Raw genomic sequence first — 14,423 nt, 5'->3', positions numbered from 1 at the left:
CGGTGGTCAGAAAAGATGGAGGACAATGTCTACTGATAAACTATCCACCAATATTAGATTAGTGACAGCATCACCGTGTAAATAATTACGACAAACAATTCTAAAGAGTAGGGACCACATTACCACCCCAGGTGGATTCCTAATTTCACTCTGGCACTTGAGATGCCCAGACGCTGCACCATGGTATGAAGTAGGAGAGTCTCCACTCACCTGGTGGCCTAATGCTGCGGGATCAGCCAGGATCGGATGCATTTCCCTCTGGCCAGCAGGGGACCATGTGGGTCATCTGCAAAAGATATGTGGCACTGAAGACCACACAGATCTTCACCTGAAGAGCAGCTAGATGCCTGAGGTACTTTGGGTGAGATGTTTGGACACTGATTGGAAGACTGACTTGCAGATAACCTGAGAGGGCAGTTGGTATCAGAAACAGCAGGACTTAGGCTTACATTTTGTAATTCTTATAGTATCTACCACATATCTGGCATCCATCATTGTTGTTTAACTCATGTGCAAGTGACTGCAATAAATAAATAACGTCACCATTTGTACTCTACATTGTAATGCTGTTGCAGCCAGTGGAGTAAGGGCAAGAGAAAGGCAAAATGTGGGTATGGGAAAGGAAAAGGAAGGGAAGGGAAAGGAAGAGAAGGGAAGGGAAAGGAAGAGAAGGTGAGGTGAGGCGGGGCGGGGCTAGGGGGGCGGGGCGAGGCAGTAATTATCAACAATTACGTTTATTTAGAAAGATCTAAAAGAGCCATTACATTTCCAAAAGCCAAAATTTATTGAATTCAGTAAGTTTATTGAATTTAATACAAAAAGAAAAGATCAATTTCATTTCCTCATGGTAGCAATAGACAGTTGAAATAGGTACATATATTTAAAAAAAAAATTCGGTACTTGGGATTGAACCCACTGCCTTCACTCTGAGCTATACCCCTAGGCCCTTTTCAATTTTTTATTTCAAGACCCGAAAGAAAAGAATGTTACATTCTACTAGATTTAAAAAATGTTAAAGCACCACAAAGAGTAAGCCACAAATTGGAAAGATATTAGCAACACATACAGCTGCCAAAGGTAAAATATCCAGAATATATAAAAACAAACACATACTAGGTAATCAGCCAAAAGAAATGTGGGCAAAAGCCCATTTACAGAACACATTAGTGGTTTATAAATATTTTTCTAAAAATTCAACTTCCTCAGCAATCAGGAGGGCAAACTAAAACTACATTATACAGTGAGACTCAATTTTAACCGAATAAACACGCAAAATTAGAAGGACATGTAATACTACTGGTTGCAGTCCTAGCATGTGGAACAGAAATGGTTGGCGGGGTTATTTATTTGGGTTAATCAGTTTAGAAAGCGTTGTGTCATATTATGTAAAGCTGACACTTTGAATAAGACTCAGTCTTTATATTCCCAAGAGTAGAGAAACTCTTACTCCTTGGTATGTATAGAGATATACAAGAGTACAATACTCTTGACAGCAAAAAAGCCTGAGGGCAGTTAGTGGGCATTAATTCAAGAATGGATAGTAAATTCTAGCACGTGAATAAATGGAATGCTAAATATTAGTGAAAATAGACTGGCTGAGATTGTATGTGTCAACATGAATTGTAATGAAAAAATAACCAGCATAGAAAAATGTGAACAGAATGATTCTCTTCAGAGGTAAATTCAAAAGACATACAGTGTTAAAAAATATATGTCATAAATGCTTGTGTAAATGTTAGAAAATATAAAGAAAAGCTAGTATCTGATAAATCTAGAGGTTAGAGTTATCGCTACCTTGGTGTAAGGCAGAAAGAACAGTACAGGCTGGAAAAATGATATAGACTGAAAAATTCTCAGCCATAATCCATATCCTAAGCTGGCTGGCTCAGAGCAGGGAATGCATTTTATTCTTTCTCCGTATGCATTGCATATTTGTCATAAGTATTATCTGTGTAACTCAGCTTATGTTTCTAGAAGTGGATGATGGGTGAAGATACACGTGTTGCAAAAGCTGTGACTGCTGTGCATTGAATTGAATGAGTCATTAGCTAAGATAAAAGGAGGAGGGCAGGAGGAAAACTGACAAGTTTAAAAGCAAATACATTAGAAATGTGTGATTTTATTACAAAGCATAGAAAGAGTGAGTCACCAAAGAAGAAAATAATAGCAGGCTGAATCTCACAGTATTTGTTTCCACCAGCTAAGACAAAGCCTGTCCTCCCCCATTTGGTGAAATGTTTTTATCCCAAAGATAGAGCCAAGACTATGAAGTCTATGGGAAGGGATCTTGTCACAGGAGGTTGTTGCTTGGGGGTGAGGCCACCTGCTACTGCCTGCTCCCTGAACCAGCCATGAGTGTCAGACTTCTCGGCTGTGTAGCCCTGCTTTCCTGGGGAGCAGGGAAGCCCCTGCTCTGAACTGTTATATTCTTGTGTCAGCACTTTCTCTTGTGCTTGCAATATCAGCTTCCCTTCTGGGCAAGCTCTTTCTCTTCAATTTCTGTCTCCTTTGTCCATAGGCTCCATGGATACTGAAATCATACAGATTCTGAGACATCTGGTCAAAGGGAAGGAGCCCAAAACAGAGATTTATTGTATTCCCAAAAAAGGAATATAAGTTTATTTATTGATATCATAACAGATTGGCAGAAGAGCTCAACTTCTTTGTTTTCTCTCAAATTTTCAGCCCAGTGTCCCCAGAACTCACCCTGCAGCTTGAAAATTAGGTTCCCTGAGCTCACAGACTCAGCAATGTACTTCTGTGCCAGCAGCCACACCACGGTGCTGGTTGTAAGTTCTTCTGAGAACATGAACTCGTTAGAAACCTGCTCAAGGAATAGCTGGTACATTATGCGGCAGAGAACAAACAGAAACCCAACATGAAAGAGTACAACCCGAAGAAAAAACTTGTAAATGATAGTTCTCAGTGAGCAAAATGGGTGCTTAAAACCGTGGATGGGGACACGAGGAAAGAAACCAGGAGAGGGAAAGAAAGTTAGGAAGGGGACTCAGATTCCCAGGTGCGCAGCATATTTGTCAATAGTCAAGATTTACCAGGGCCTCCTCTGTCTCTGTCTCCGTCTGTCTGTCTGTCTCTGTCTGTCTCTGTCTCTCTGTCTTTGTGTCTGTCTCTCTTGTCTGTCTTTCTTTCTCTCTCTCTCTCCCCTCCATCTCTTCCTCTACCACTTCTTTCTATTTTTAAATGAGCCTCATGGGTTTCTAACCTTCTTTGTAAAACTTATGTAATTCTGAGCTTTTCCTTGGTAAATCTGTGTATTCATGACTGCAGATGACAAGCACATCAACATTAACTTTCTCATGGACCCTGATCATCTAGTTCCTCATATTTCCTTAGATCCGTTAGTTATCAGGACTCTGAGACGTTGAGGGTTGTCTGACTGCTTTCCTTAGCTCTCCTTGCCGTAGAAACTCCCAGAAACTTCTGTCTTCTGGATACTAGATCATTAAAAACCAACTTTATTGAAATAGAAATACATACAATAATATTCACCCCATTTTGAGGATACATTTCAATAAATTTTGACAAGTTTTACAAAAGTGCCAGAACCATGACAATCAAATGAAGAGGTGATAAAAATTCATTCTATTAAATGTTGATCCTTGAGAACATTCAGATTTTTAAGGGCTGTTCTTTGCTGTCATTGTTCTCATAACCCCACTACATGGAGCTTTGGTCTTTTCATCGTTTGTATTTTCATTCAGTGCAGGCCTAGAATGCTAGCTACTTCAACAGGTGCCCAACCAAGAAACAACAGTTTGTTCACATCCTTAAGGAAACATTGAGAAATACAATTTTTGAACAGTGTTATAGAAACAGTGCTAAGGAGTATGACTTATGCTTGACTTAAACAGTAAAAAGTTTTTATTACATACAGTTTTTTGACTCATGTCCAACTTTATGTCCAAACTCTTTCATCTGCTCTACATATTTTGCTGATTTAGAGTAAACGGCCTGATTTCTTATTGAAAGAAAAATGCAACCTGTTTGATCTCTCCACCAAATTTGCTCTATAGATTTTTGGAACATAAAATGGGGCTTATGTCCCTACATGACTGTAGATAAGAGTAAAATTTCAAAGATAATTTGAGGAGCACAAAATGACAATAATTAAATACATGAATGCTACCATTTACTCTTCCCAAACCAAGGTGTCCATGCAAGGAATCCATTAATTTGAATAGAAAGACACATCTTTATTCTTGTGTCAATCTCAAATGACACATAGCATTTCCCTCCATGATAAATGTAACAACCATAAAAGTTTTATTTTATTTTATCTATTTATTTAGTTTTTTCTGGTACGGGGATCGAACTCATGACCTTGTGCTTGCCGGGCAGGCGCTGTGCCACTGAGCTAAACCCCAGCCCCCATAAAAGTTTTATTAATATTGTGACAAAGTCCATAATAGCAGTAATAATATAATTGCATATATATTAAATGCATTTGTATATTTATGTGAAATTCCATCACATTACATAAAGTATATTCCATTTGCTCTAATTAATACTTTGAAATCATAGCAGTTTTCAGACTTACTAAGATATATTTAGTTTACTAAACTTTAAAGACATACATATATTAATACATTATATATTTTAAAATAACATTTTGATATCCACTTTTCAAAATAGTTGGTTTCCTTCGTAGTGTTATGCATTCTAGTTCATATTTTTAAAGTATTTTTTTGGAAAGAGCTCCTTTGGAGTTCTCAGACAGACAGAAAGGTCTATGATAAAAGCAAAGAGAAGAGCTCTGTACAAGGAATGAGAACTTCTGCTTTGCAGGTGTGACTGAGAATGGAAATCTTCAAGGCTAGCACTGGAGGCGACCATACAATGGGCCTTCTTCTTAGCAGCTCACCTACGCTGCTGCTGCTGCTGCTGCTGCTGCTGCTGCTGTTCTTAATGATTCTCACTAAAACCTCACTTCCTCCCCTTGCACCCTTCCTGCCTCTTTCTCTCTGTGTCTTCTGCTTTTCTTCCAGAGGAGGGCAGCAAAGTTCCTGATCTACCAGATTCCAACCGAAAGTGACATCGTGAAAGTACAGTATTTTTTTTATGACCAAGGACCTCGGATAAGATATAAAACAACATTTTGTCTACAAAGACAAAAGCTTTCAGAAATGTTTAATTAGTGGTCTCGTTTTCATTGATGCAAGACTCTTGAGAAGAACCCATGCTGTGCAATGCATTTACACTTGGATAAATCCTAACGGAATGCTGGGGAATATTTTAGTTATAAGGTGCAATCTTAAGTCCATAAATTCTGATTTTTCCCATACTGTCTTAACTTTCCAATTCATGGTGTATCAGACTACTGAATACAGAAAACAATAACAGCAGGCAAATATGTGGAGTTTATTGTGTGTTAAGAATTGTTCTAAATTCATTTCTATAATTTTGAAAAAGACATTCACTATCTCGATTTTATAAATGATAAAACCAAACTGATGAGAAGTTAGTTTTCCCAGGACTCAGGCTATCATCTCCAAAATCCCTGCACTAATCCCCTGAGGTCAGCTGAGTGCCCTTTGCTGATGCTAAAATTGCTGGAGTAACCCTGGCCCATCTCCATTGTATAAACTACTTACACTAAATCCAGAGGATGGATAAATTGCTTTTTAGAAACAACTAAACACCTGACCCCTTCCTATATTTGAGGCTTCCTCCTCTTAACCACATTGGTGGGAGCCAGAGTAGTCAGTAGAAGCTAGAAACTGCAGATATTTATTTACCTATATGTCATTATAGCTGATGCACAAGGAAGTAGCATTCTGAATATCACTCTGTCCAGGAGGTGAGGGATTTCTTCTCCCCTCGTGGGCATTTGTCCATGTAGAAGGGATGTGAAGAACCTCTACAGGCAGAAGAGAAAGAACAGATCTCTGAGCCTTAGTCAAAGCATCAGCAAGGCCATCTGTACCATTCTGTATCTTGAGCAGGGTTGGAATGATGTAGGTCTCAGCCCCTTCACTTGGTTCTTTCACATCTGCCGTAGGAGGAACTTTAGAGAGATCTTGTCCCTGAAATGGGCAGCTAGGTTCCCTACCTTGTGACCCTTTGTCTTCTGATGCGCTGTTGGTGAATTCCTATTCCAGGCCTGCCAGACCTCTGCTCCAGATCCTTCTCACAGTAGCATCAGGTTTCCTTCCGAGCATAACCCACCATCTTTATCTCTTTATCCCACAGGACCTGGGGAGGCTACCATCTACTGGATAGTATTCATGCTCATGGGGGTTGGATAGGATGTGACCCTGGAATGCAAACAGAATCTGAGTGCATGTACTGGGACCAACAGGATCCCAGATAACGTCTGAAGCAGATGTATTATTCAAAGATTGAGAAGGATGCTCAAAGAAGGAGACATAACTGAAGGCCACGGTGTCTCTTGAGAGGAGAAGGGGCTGTTTCCCTTCCCTGTGAAGATGTTTTGGTTTTGCTTTTTTTGGTTTTTCTCTGGTACCAGGAACCGAACTCACGACCTTGCGCTTGCCAGGCAGGCACTTTGCCGCTGAGCTAAATCCCCAGTCCCCCTGTGAGGATGGATTACACCATCCAAACAGCTTTGTACCTCTGCTCTGGTAGCGCACCACACTGGAAGGGAGCCAGAATCCCTCCGTGCGCAAACCTCCTCAGCACTGCACTCCCAACTCATTTTATTATTTCACAGTACTAGGAATTAAACCCAGAACTTTTACCCTGAGAGCTATATTCCCAGATCTTTAAAAAAAGGTTTAATTTCTCTAGAGACAGGCTCTCACTAAGTTACTAAGTTGCCCGGGCTGGGCATGAACTTGAAATATTTCTGCCACAGCCTCCTAGAGTCATGGCATTACAGGTGTGTGCCACCATATGTGGCTTTTATTTTAATTTTTTTTTATTTTAAAGATAAAGGGGGGAAACATTAACAGACATACAACATTTTACAACATATCACAAGCACAGTACAGACAATACAGAGTTACAAACAAAGTGGTAGGGAATTAACAATGGTGGTTGTATTACATATTGATATTTTCAAAGTGGCTTCTCATGAAAACAGATATAGACATGCAATACTGGTCAACCCAAGACTCATTGACGGTTTCTTTCAGCATAGAAATAGAAGACAGAAGAACAACCATGTTAACCATCCTGTATATACATACATACAAAATTTCTCCTTCATTCCCTCCTCTTTTCCCACATCCCAGTTGCCCTTTACTCTTCAGTGGTTTCCTATCATTTCACAGTGTCTATCATACCTCCGAGTTTAAATTAACTCTTTTAAGATTTACACTAGAGAAACAATGTGGTGCTTGCACATGTATGTTTGATTTATTTCACTTATGAGTATGGTCTCTAGTTGTGACCATTTAAATATAAAGGCCTCGAGTTTATCTTTCTTTATAGCTGAGTAATATTCCATTATATAAAAGTACCACAATTTTCTTATCCAATCCTCGGTGGATGGACATTTGGGTTGCTTCTACATTTTAGCAATTACAAATTGTGCTGCTATGAACATAGGTGCACATATATCACTGTGATATGATGTTTTTAGATCTTCTGGGAAAATACCCAGCAGGGGGATAGCACTATTTTAATTTTTTAAAAATCTTCTTCCACTAATTATTAACACCCATAGGAACAATGTTAGAGGATGTTTTTCTCTCTATGCCTCAGGCATTATTGATCATTCCTTTTAGGTTTATCTGTTTTTTCTTGAGATTTTACTATGATTTGCCACTTTTCCAAATACCAAGGATATTAAATTGAATAGAAAAGAGATCCTTTCTCCAAGAAATTCTGTCTAGTAAACTCATGATTGTAGTGGAATAGAGTAGAACAGGACAGAACAGAATGTAATATTAAAGAGTACTGTATTCAGACATTCTTTGGGAGCTCAGGGGAGGAGGTGACCTAAGTCTGTCTGCTGGGTCAGAGGGAGCTAAGAGGAGGTCACATTTAATCTTCACCAGATGCAGCTGGTTCTGAGCAGGACACCTCTGTTAAAGAGAACAACTTATGCAAAGGTGAGTTAAATAGAGTAACACTTTGGGGAACAGTTAGCAAACAGCACCAAGATGAGCACCTGCCGTGAATTCAATGCAATGGAGCACATTTGAGAAAGGAGACAGGAAGAAATTTTTGAACATGGTGAATTTCTGGTTTTATGACTGTGAATGTGAAAATCCCTTATAATCTGTTGCTCAAGAGAGCTGGAACCTGAGAAAAAGTTATAATTCTCATCAGCACACAGGGGAGCAATATAATTTTTTAGTTGGCTCTGTACAACATTGGATACATACAAAGACCACAACTTCAAGCAATATGTGATTTTATTAATACTAGAAATTTCCATTTGGGAGAGAAAGGTTTCAAAATGTTTGGGACAATCAGATGAAAAGTGGAATTACACTGTTGTACATACAGATGTGAAACTGAGAAGTGATAGAACTAGACAAATGACTTAGGTTCTGGAGAATTCAGCTTTATACATAAAGGATTCAGCTATAATGTCATAAATTTCCACCCAAAATATAGATTTAAAAAGCAGAGAGAACATGCTTGAACGTATAGTGTTATTCTGGTTCTTAAAGGAGATTAAAGAAGCCTGGTATTTCCCAATTCAAATTACTTGTTGTAGTGCTCATTTAAATTACCAAAGTCTTGTTGATATATGCTATACCAGTTTTCTAAAGTAGAGAAAAACTTCTTGGAAAATTGAATGAGTAAGGAGAAATATATGGAATTATGCACTTCAAATGATTAATAGTGGAATTAAAAGAGATGCAGAATAACCAGTGGAAACCAAAACAAAAAGTAGTGTGCTACATAAAATAAGTAGGGACAGAAAAATCAGGAAAAATTAGAAATACCTAAAAAAAAAATACTAGTAAAAGAACTAGTTAAAATACACCCAAAATAACAAGAATGTGAAAAATTTTCAAAGGAGGGGTTAGACTCAGGGTTGTAACAACAACAATAACAGGGATCTCTTGTACTAAAAGAGGATTAGGTAATTAATAGCAGTAGCAGTGAGGGCCAGGGATGTAGCTCAGCAGCACAAGTGCCTGCCTGGCAAGTGCAGGGTCCCAAGTTCAATTCCTGTTACAAAAAAAAAAAGGTTGACACCAAGTTAGAAATGGAAATACAAATTAATGGTAAATTCAGTTAGCAGACAACTGTGGATTTCTGAATAAAAATTGAATAGTAAATATGGGTGGAAAAGGAAATACAATCGCTAACTAAAAAGGATTATAAAATAGCACTTGAAGAATTTTTAATTGAAAAGAATGCATATATATAAATGCATTTATATACATAGAAAGGGAGAGAAAGAGACAGATCTAAAATGCCCATCACTAAGGCGTGAAGAATTTAATCACTGCCCAGAAGTAATGTTTACTATTTCATTAGTGTGCTTGCTTCATAAATTTTGAAAAGGATCTATGTATTATATTAATAAAGTAAATATATTAAAATGAAGAAAAACCTGTGATATATTTACTCAGCTAGGATAAACGTCCCTTCCAGTAAATACCAGTGAGTGTGTTGTCAGGAACAAGAATCAGTCCCATGAAGGCTAGTCTGCAAAGCAGTCACGTCACAGGCAGGCTGCCGATGAGGACTGAAACAGCCTCAGCCTTTTGCCACTACACGGCTGCTCTGCTGTGTGACCTTTTGTCTCTTGGGAGCAGGTGAGGCCTGAGCACAGAAGTGCAAAAGAAAACTCTCCTCGTTGGCTTGCTAAGCCAAAGCCAAACCCTTTCCTGTATCAGCAACACTCCCAGGTTTGGGTCTTACCAGCTCTTCCCTTCTCTTCCAGGATTTTCTGATGATAAAGTTACCCAAGTGCCAAGGAACCTGCTCAAATGGAAAGGACAGCAAGCGAAGATGAGTTGTGTCCCTAAGAAGGACATACTGCTCTTTACTGGTATCAGCAAAAGCAGAACGAAGGGTTGAAGTTGTTGGCTTATTTTGGGAACAAACAAATTCTTGATCAAGCAGATATGTTCAAGGACCGAGTCTCAGCTGACTGTCTCCAAGACTCACCCTGCAGCCTGGAAATTGAGTCATCTGAACTACAAGACTCAGCCCTGTACCTCTGTGCTAGCAGTGAGTCCACAGTGCTGAAATGTTCCTTCCCCTGAGCGCACAAACCCCATGGACCCAACTCAGGAAGCAGCTGGCGAGTTGGGTTGGGAGGAAGTAACAGAAATGAATTGGAGCTGGCTCACAGCAGTGCAGTTTCTCACACAGCTGATGGGTGTTGAAAAGTCAAGAATTGGTGGTGGGTTGATTATTCTGAGAGAGCACACCCTGGGCCAGGGTCTAGGGTGGCTGCCTCTGCAGAACTCCCTCTTTGTCTCCTCTATCTTTTTCTCTTCTGCATGTTCTCTTTCTCTTTTTGTCCAAATCTTCATGGTGAGTAAAGAAACACCACCGTGATAAAGATCAGCCCAAGTCCTTCCAAGCTTTGCTTTAAAATCTCAGAGACAGAATGAATTACATATGACCCAGCCCCGTCCTTCTCCTGGAGCAGTGAACTCTAGCCATGCATTTATGTACTGAAAATCAGACCTGTTATTTTATTATAGATGAAATTTTTTCTCTTAGGTGTTTCCACTGAGCTTAGAATAAATGAAAGTTTCCATGTTTCTTTGTGTACATCCATGTTTCTTTGTGTACATCCATCTATGTATTACACAGTACTCCATGCTCCCTTTTTCCTGAAAAGACACTTCACTGTCCTGCAATTGCCTGTCCGTATTCAAGTCACTTGGACATAGGTCTTTATGGACCTGAATAATTAGTATAGGATTATATGCCTTGAACCATGGATAGAGGTAACTGTTGAGACACTGAGTGCCACCTATGCATTTTATTTTATGTGACTGAAGATCTCCTGAGGGCTCTTCAAATTTGTGCTAACATGTCCATTCCTATACGCAGGTGCATGAGGCTTACTTCCATAACCTCAAAACCCCTGTGACATCCAATGCCCTAGACTGTGGCCAGGGCAGAGGTCTAGGGGTATTAGAAATTCCAGCCTCCCTCACTCTCTCCCAAGATATCATCAGTGGATATCACAAAGATGAAGAAGATAATTTGGGAAGAAATAGATAATACCTAGGATTTAGCAGGAAGTGTGAGAGAAGAAGGGAAAGAGAGATGAGGGTGATATCTTCAAAGACTATTAATAATTGACTTACAGGCTAATCATTGTTCAGCAGTACCATTATTATTTTGTTATTTTATTTTATAACTTTTAAATAGAATATTATATGTATATATATCTGTACACATTTTATTTTTAGCAGTAAAAATAAATATCAATATAATAAATAAATAAGATGTAAACCAAGTATATTTACTGAGTGAAGTTAAAGCTCTCATTTGACTTCCAAAAGTGTGTTGCCAGGAACATGAGTCAGTCCTGTGAAGACTGAGTCTGCCGAGCAGTCACATCACAGGAAGGCTGCTGATGAGGACTGAAACAGCCTCAGCCGTTTACCACTAGATGAGACCATGGCCACATGGCTCTTCTGCTGTGTGGCCCTTTGTCTCCCGGGAGCAGGTGAGGCCTGAGCACAGAAGCGCAGAAGAAAACTCTCATCCAGGGCCTGCCAGTCCAAACACTAACCCTTTCTGGATCCACAGTGCTCTGGGCCATGGCGTTACGTTCTGTTCCCTTCTTTTGCAGGCTTTTCTGATGATGAAATTACCCAGGTACCAAGACATCTGGTCCAATGGAAAGGACAGCAAGCAGAGATGAGTTGTGCCCCTCAAAAAGGACACACTGCTCTTTACTGGTATCAACAAAAGCAGAATGAAGGGTTGAAGTTTTTGATTTCCTTTCAGATGTTTGTTGATCAAACAGACAAGTTCAAGGACTGATTCTCAGCTGGACGTCTCTGTGACTCACCCTGCAGCCTGGAAATCAAGTCATCTGAACTACAAGACTCAGCCCTGTACCTCTGTGCTAGCAGTCAGTCCACAGTGCTGAAATGTTCCTTCCCCTGAGTGCACAAACCCCATGGACCCAACTCAGGAAGCAGCTGGAGAGTTGGGTTGGGAGGAAGTAACAGAAATGAACTGGAGCTGGCTCAACACAGTGGAGTTTCTCACACAGCTGATGGGTGTTGAAAAGTCAAGAATTGATGGTGGATTGAAGATTCTGATAGAGGACACCCTGGATCAGGGTCTAGGGTTGAAGGCTTTCCAGAACTCCCTCTTCTCCTTTGTCTGTCCTGTCTTTTTCTCTCCTGCATGTTCTCTTTGTCTTTTTGTGCAAATCTTCATGATGAGTTAAGACCCACCACTGTATAAAGATCACCCCAAGTCCTTACAGGCTTTGCTTTAAAGTATCAGAGAGAGAATCAATTACACATAACCTTGAAGGTCCTTTTCCTGAAGCACTGAACTCCAGCCTTGAATTTATGTGCTGAAAATCACACAAGTATTATTTTATTATAGATGAAATTCTGCCTCTTAGATGTTTTCACACAGCTCAAAATAAATGAAAGCTTCCATGTTTCTTTGTGTACATCCAATCAGTGACTTCTAAGTGTGAAACCATACTCCATGCTCCCTTCTCCTAAAAAAAAAAAACACCTCTTTATCTCCCAATTGTCTTTCTGCACTCAAGTCACTTGGCCATAGGTCTTTATGGACCTGAATAATCAGTTTATAGAATTATATGTCTAGAATCATGGATAGAGGTAACTGTTGAGACACTGAGTGCTACCCATGCATTTTATTTTATGTGTCTGAAGATCTCCTAGGGCTCTTCACATTGGTGCTATAATTTCCATTCTTACACACAAGCACATAAGGCTTATTTCCATAACTTCATAGGCCCTGTGACATCCAATGCTCTAGAATGTGGCCAGGGCAGTGATCTACAGGACTTAGCAATTTCACTCTCCCTCACTCTCTCCCAAGATATCACCAGTGGTTAGTACAAAGATGTGTAAGACAATCTAGGAAAAAAATAATTAATACCTGAATTTAAATGGAAATGTGAGAAATACAGGCAAGAGAGATGAGGGCACTGCCTTCAAAGACTACGGATAATTGATATACAGGGTAATCACTCTCTGGTAGTACCATTATTATTTTTTTATTCCATTTTATAACTTCATAAATACAATAGATATTTATGCATTATATGTATATATATGTATACACAGTGCTTATAGAAGTAAAATGGTGATAAATTAGTGTACATAAATGAGATATAAACCAGGTATATTTACTGAGTGAAGCAAAAAGCTCTCTTTCCGGTACCAGGAAGTGTGTTGCCAGGCACATGAATCAGTCCCATGAAGACAGTCTGTCGAGCAGTCACGTCAGAGGCAGGCTGCCTATGAGGACTGAAACAGCCTCAGCCTTTTGTCACTTGGATGTGACCATGGCCACTTGTTTCCTCTGCTGTGTGGCCCTGTGTCTTCTGGGAGCAGGTGAGGCCTGAGCATAGAAGCACAGAAGAAAACCCTCATCCAGGGCTTGACAGTCCAAATCCTAACTCTTATCTGTCTCAGTAACACTCCCGGACTTCAACCCTACTTTATCTTTCCTTCTCTTCCAGGCTTTTCTGATGACGAAGTTACCCAGACACCACGACATCTGATCAAATGGAAAGGACAGCTAGCGAAGATGAGTTGTGTCCCTAAAAAAGGACATACTGCTCTTTACTGGTATCAACAAAAGCAGAATGAAGGGTTGAAGTTTTTGGCTTATTTTGGGAACAAAGAAATTCTTGATCAAACAGATATGTTCAAGGACCGATTCTCAGCTGAATATCCCCAAGACTCACCCTGCAGCCTGGAAATCAAGTCATCTGAACTAGAAGACTCAGCCCTGTACCTCTGTGCTAGCAGTCAGTCCACAGTGCTGAAATGTTCCTTCCTCTGAGTGCACAAACCCCATAGACCCAACTCAGGAAGCAGCTGGCGAGTTGGGTTGGGAGGAAGTAACAGAAATGAACTGGAGCTGGCTCACAGCAGTGGAGTTTCTCACACAGCTGACGGGTGTTGAAAAGTCAAGAATTGGTGGTGGGTTGAAGATTCTGATAGAGGACACCCTGGGCCAGGGCCTAGGGTTTCTTCCTCTGCAGAACTCCCTCTTCTTTGTCTCCCTTCTCATTTGCTCTCCTGCATGTTCTCTTTGTCTTTTTGTCCAAATCTTCGTAATGAGTTAAGAACCACACGACTGTGATAAAGATCAGTTTATGTTCTTACACTCTTTGAGAGAGACAATCAATGACACATGACCCAGCTATGCCCTTTTCCTGGAGCACTGAACTCTAGTTATGTATTTATGTTTAAAATTACACATGTGTTATTTTATTATAGATGAAATTCTACCTCTTAGATGTTTCCATTCAGCTCACAATAAATGAAAATTTCCATGTT

General features: G+C 39.8%; 2 gene segments (V, D, J or C); both read left to right on the top strand.

Moving 5' to 3' along the window:
* Positions 1-14,423, top strand: part of LOC102010596 — a gene marked incomplete in the record, with an annotated part of 115,445 nt that overhangs the window by 20,554 nt on the left and 80,468 nt on the right.
* LOC102008742 lies at positions 13,302-13,938 on the top strand. The segment is given in 2 exon segments: positions 13,302-13,469; positions 13,598-13,938. Coding segments are annotated over 2 exon segments (477 nt in total).

Source organism: Chinchilla lanigera, unplaced genomic scaffold (genome assembly GCF_000276665.1).
Source record: "Chinchilla lanigera isolate Chin_1 unplaced genomic scaffold, ChiLan1.0 scaffold00093, whole genome shotgun sequence".
Lineage (NCBI taxonomy): Eukaryota > Metazoa > Chordata > Mammalia > Rodentia > Chinchillidae > Chinchilla > Chinchilla lanigera.
This window is presented reverse-complemented; position numbering and strand designations above follow the sequence as displayed.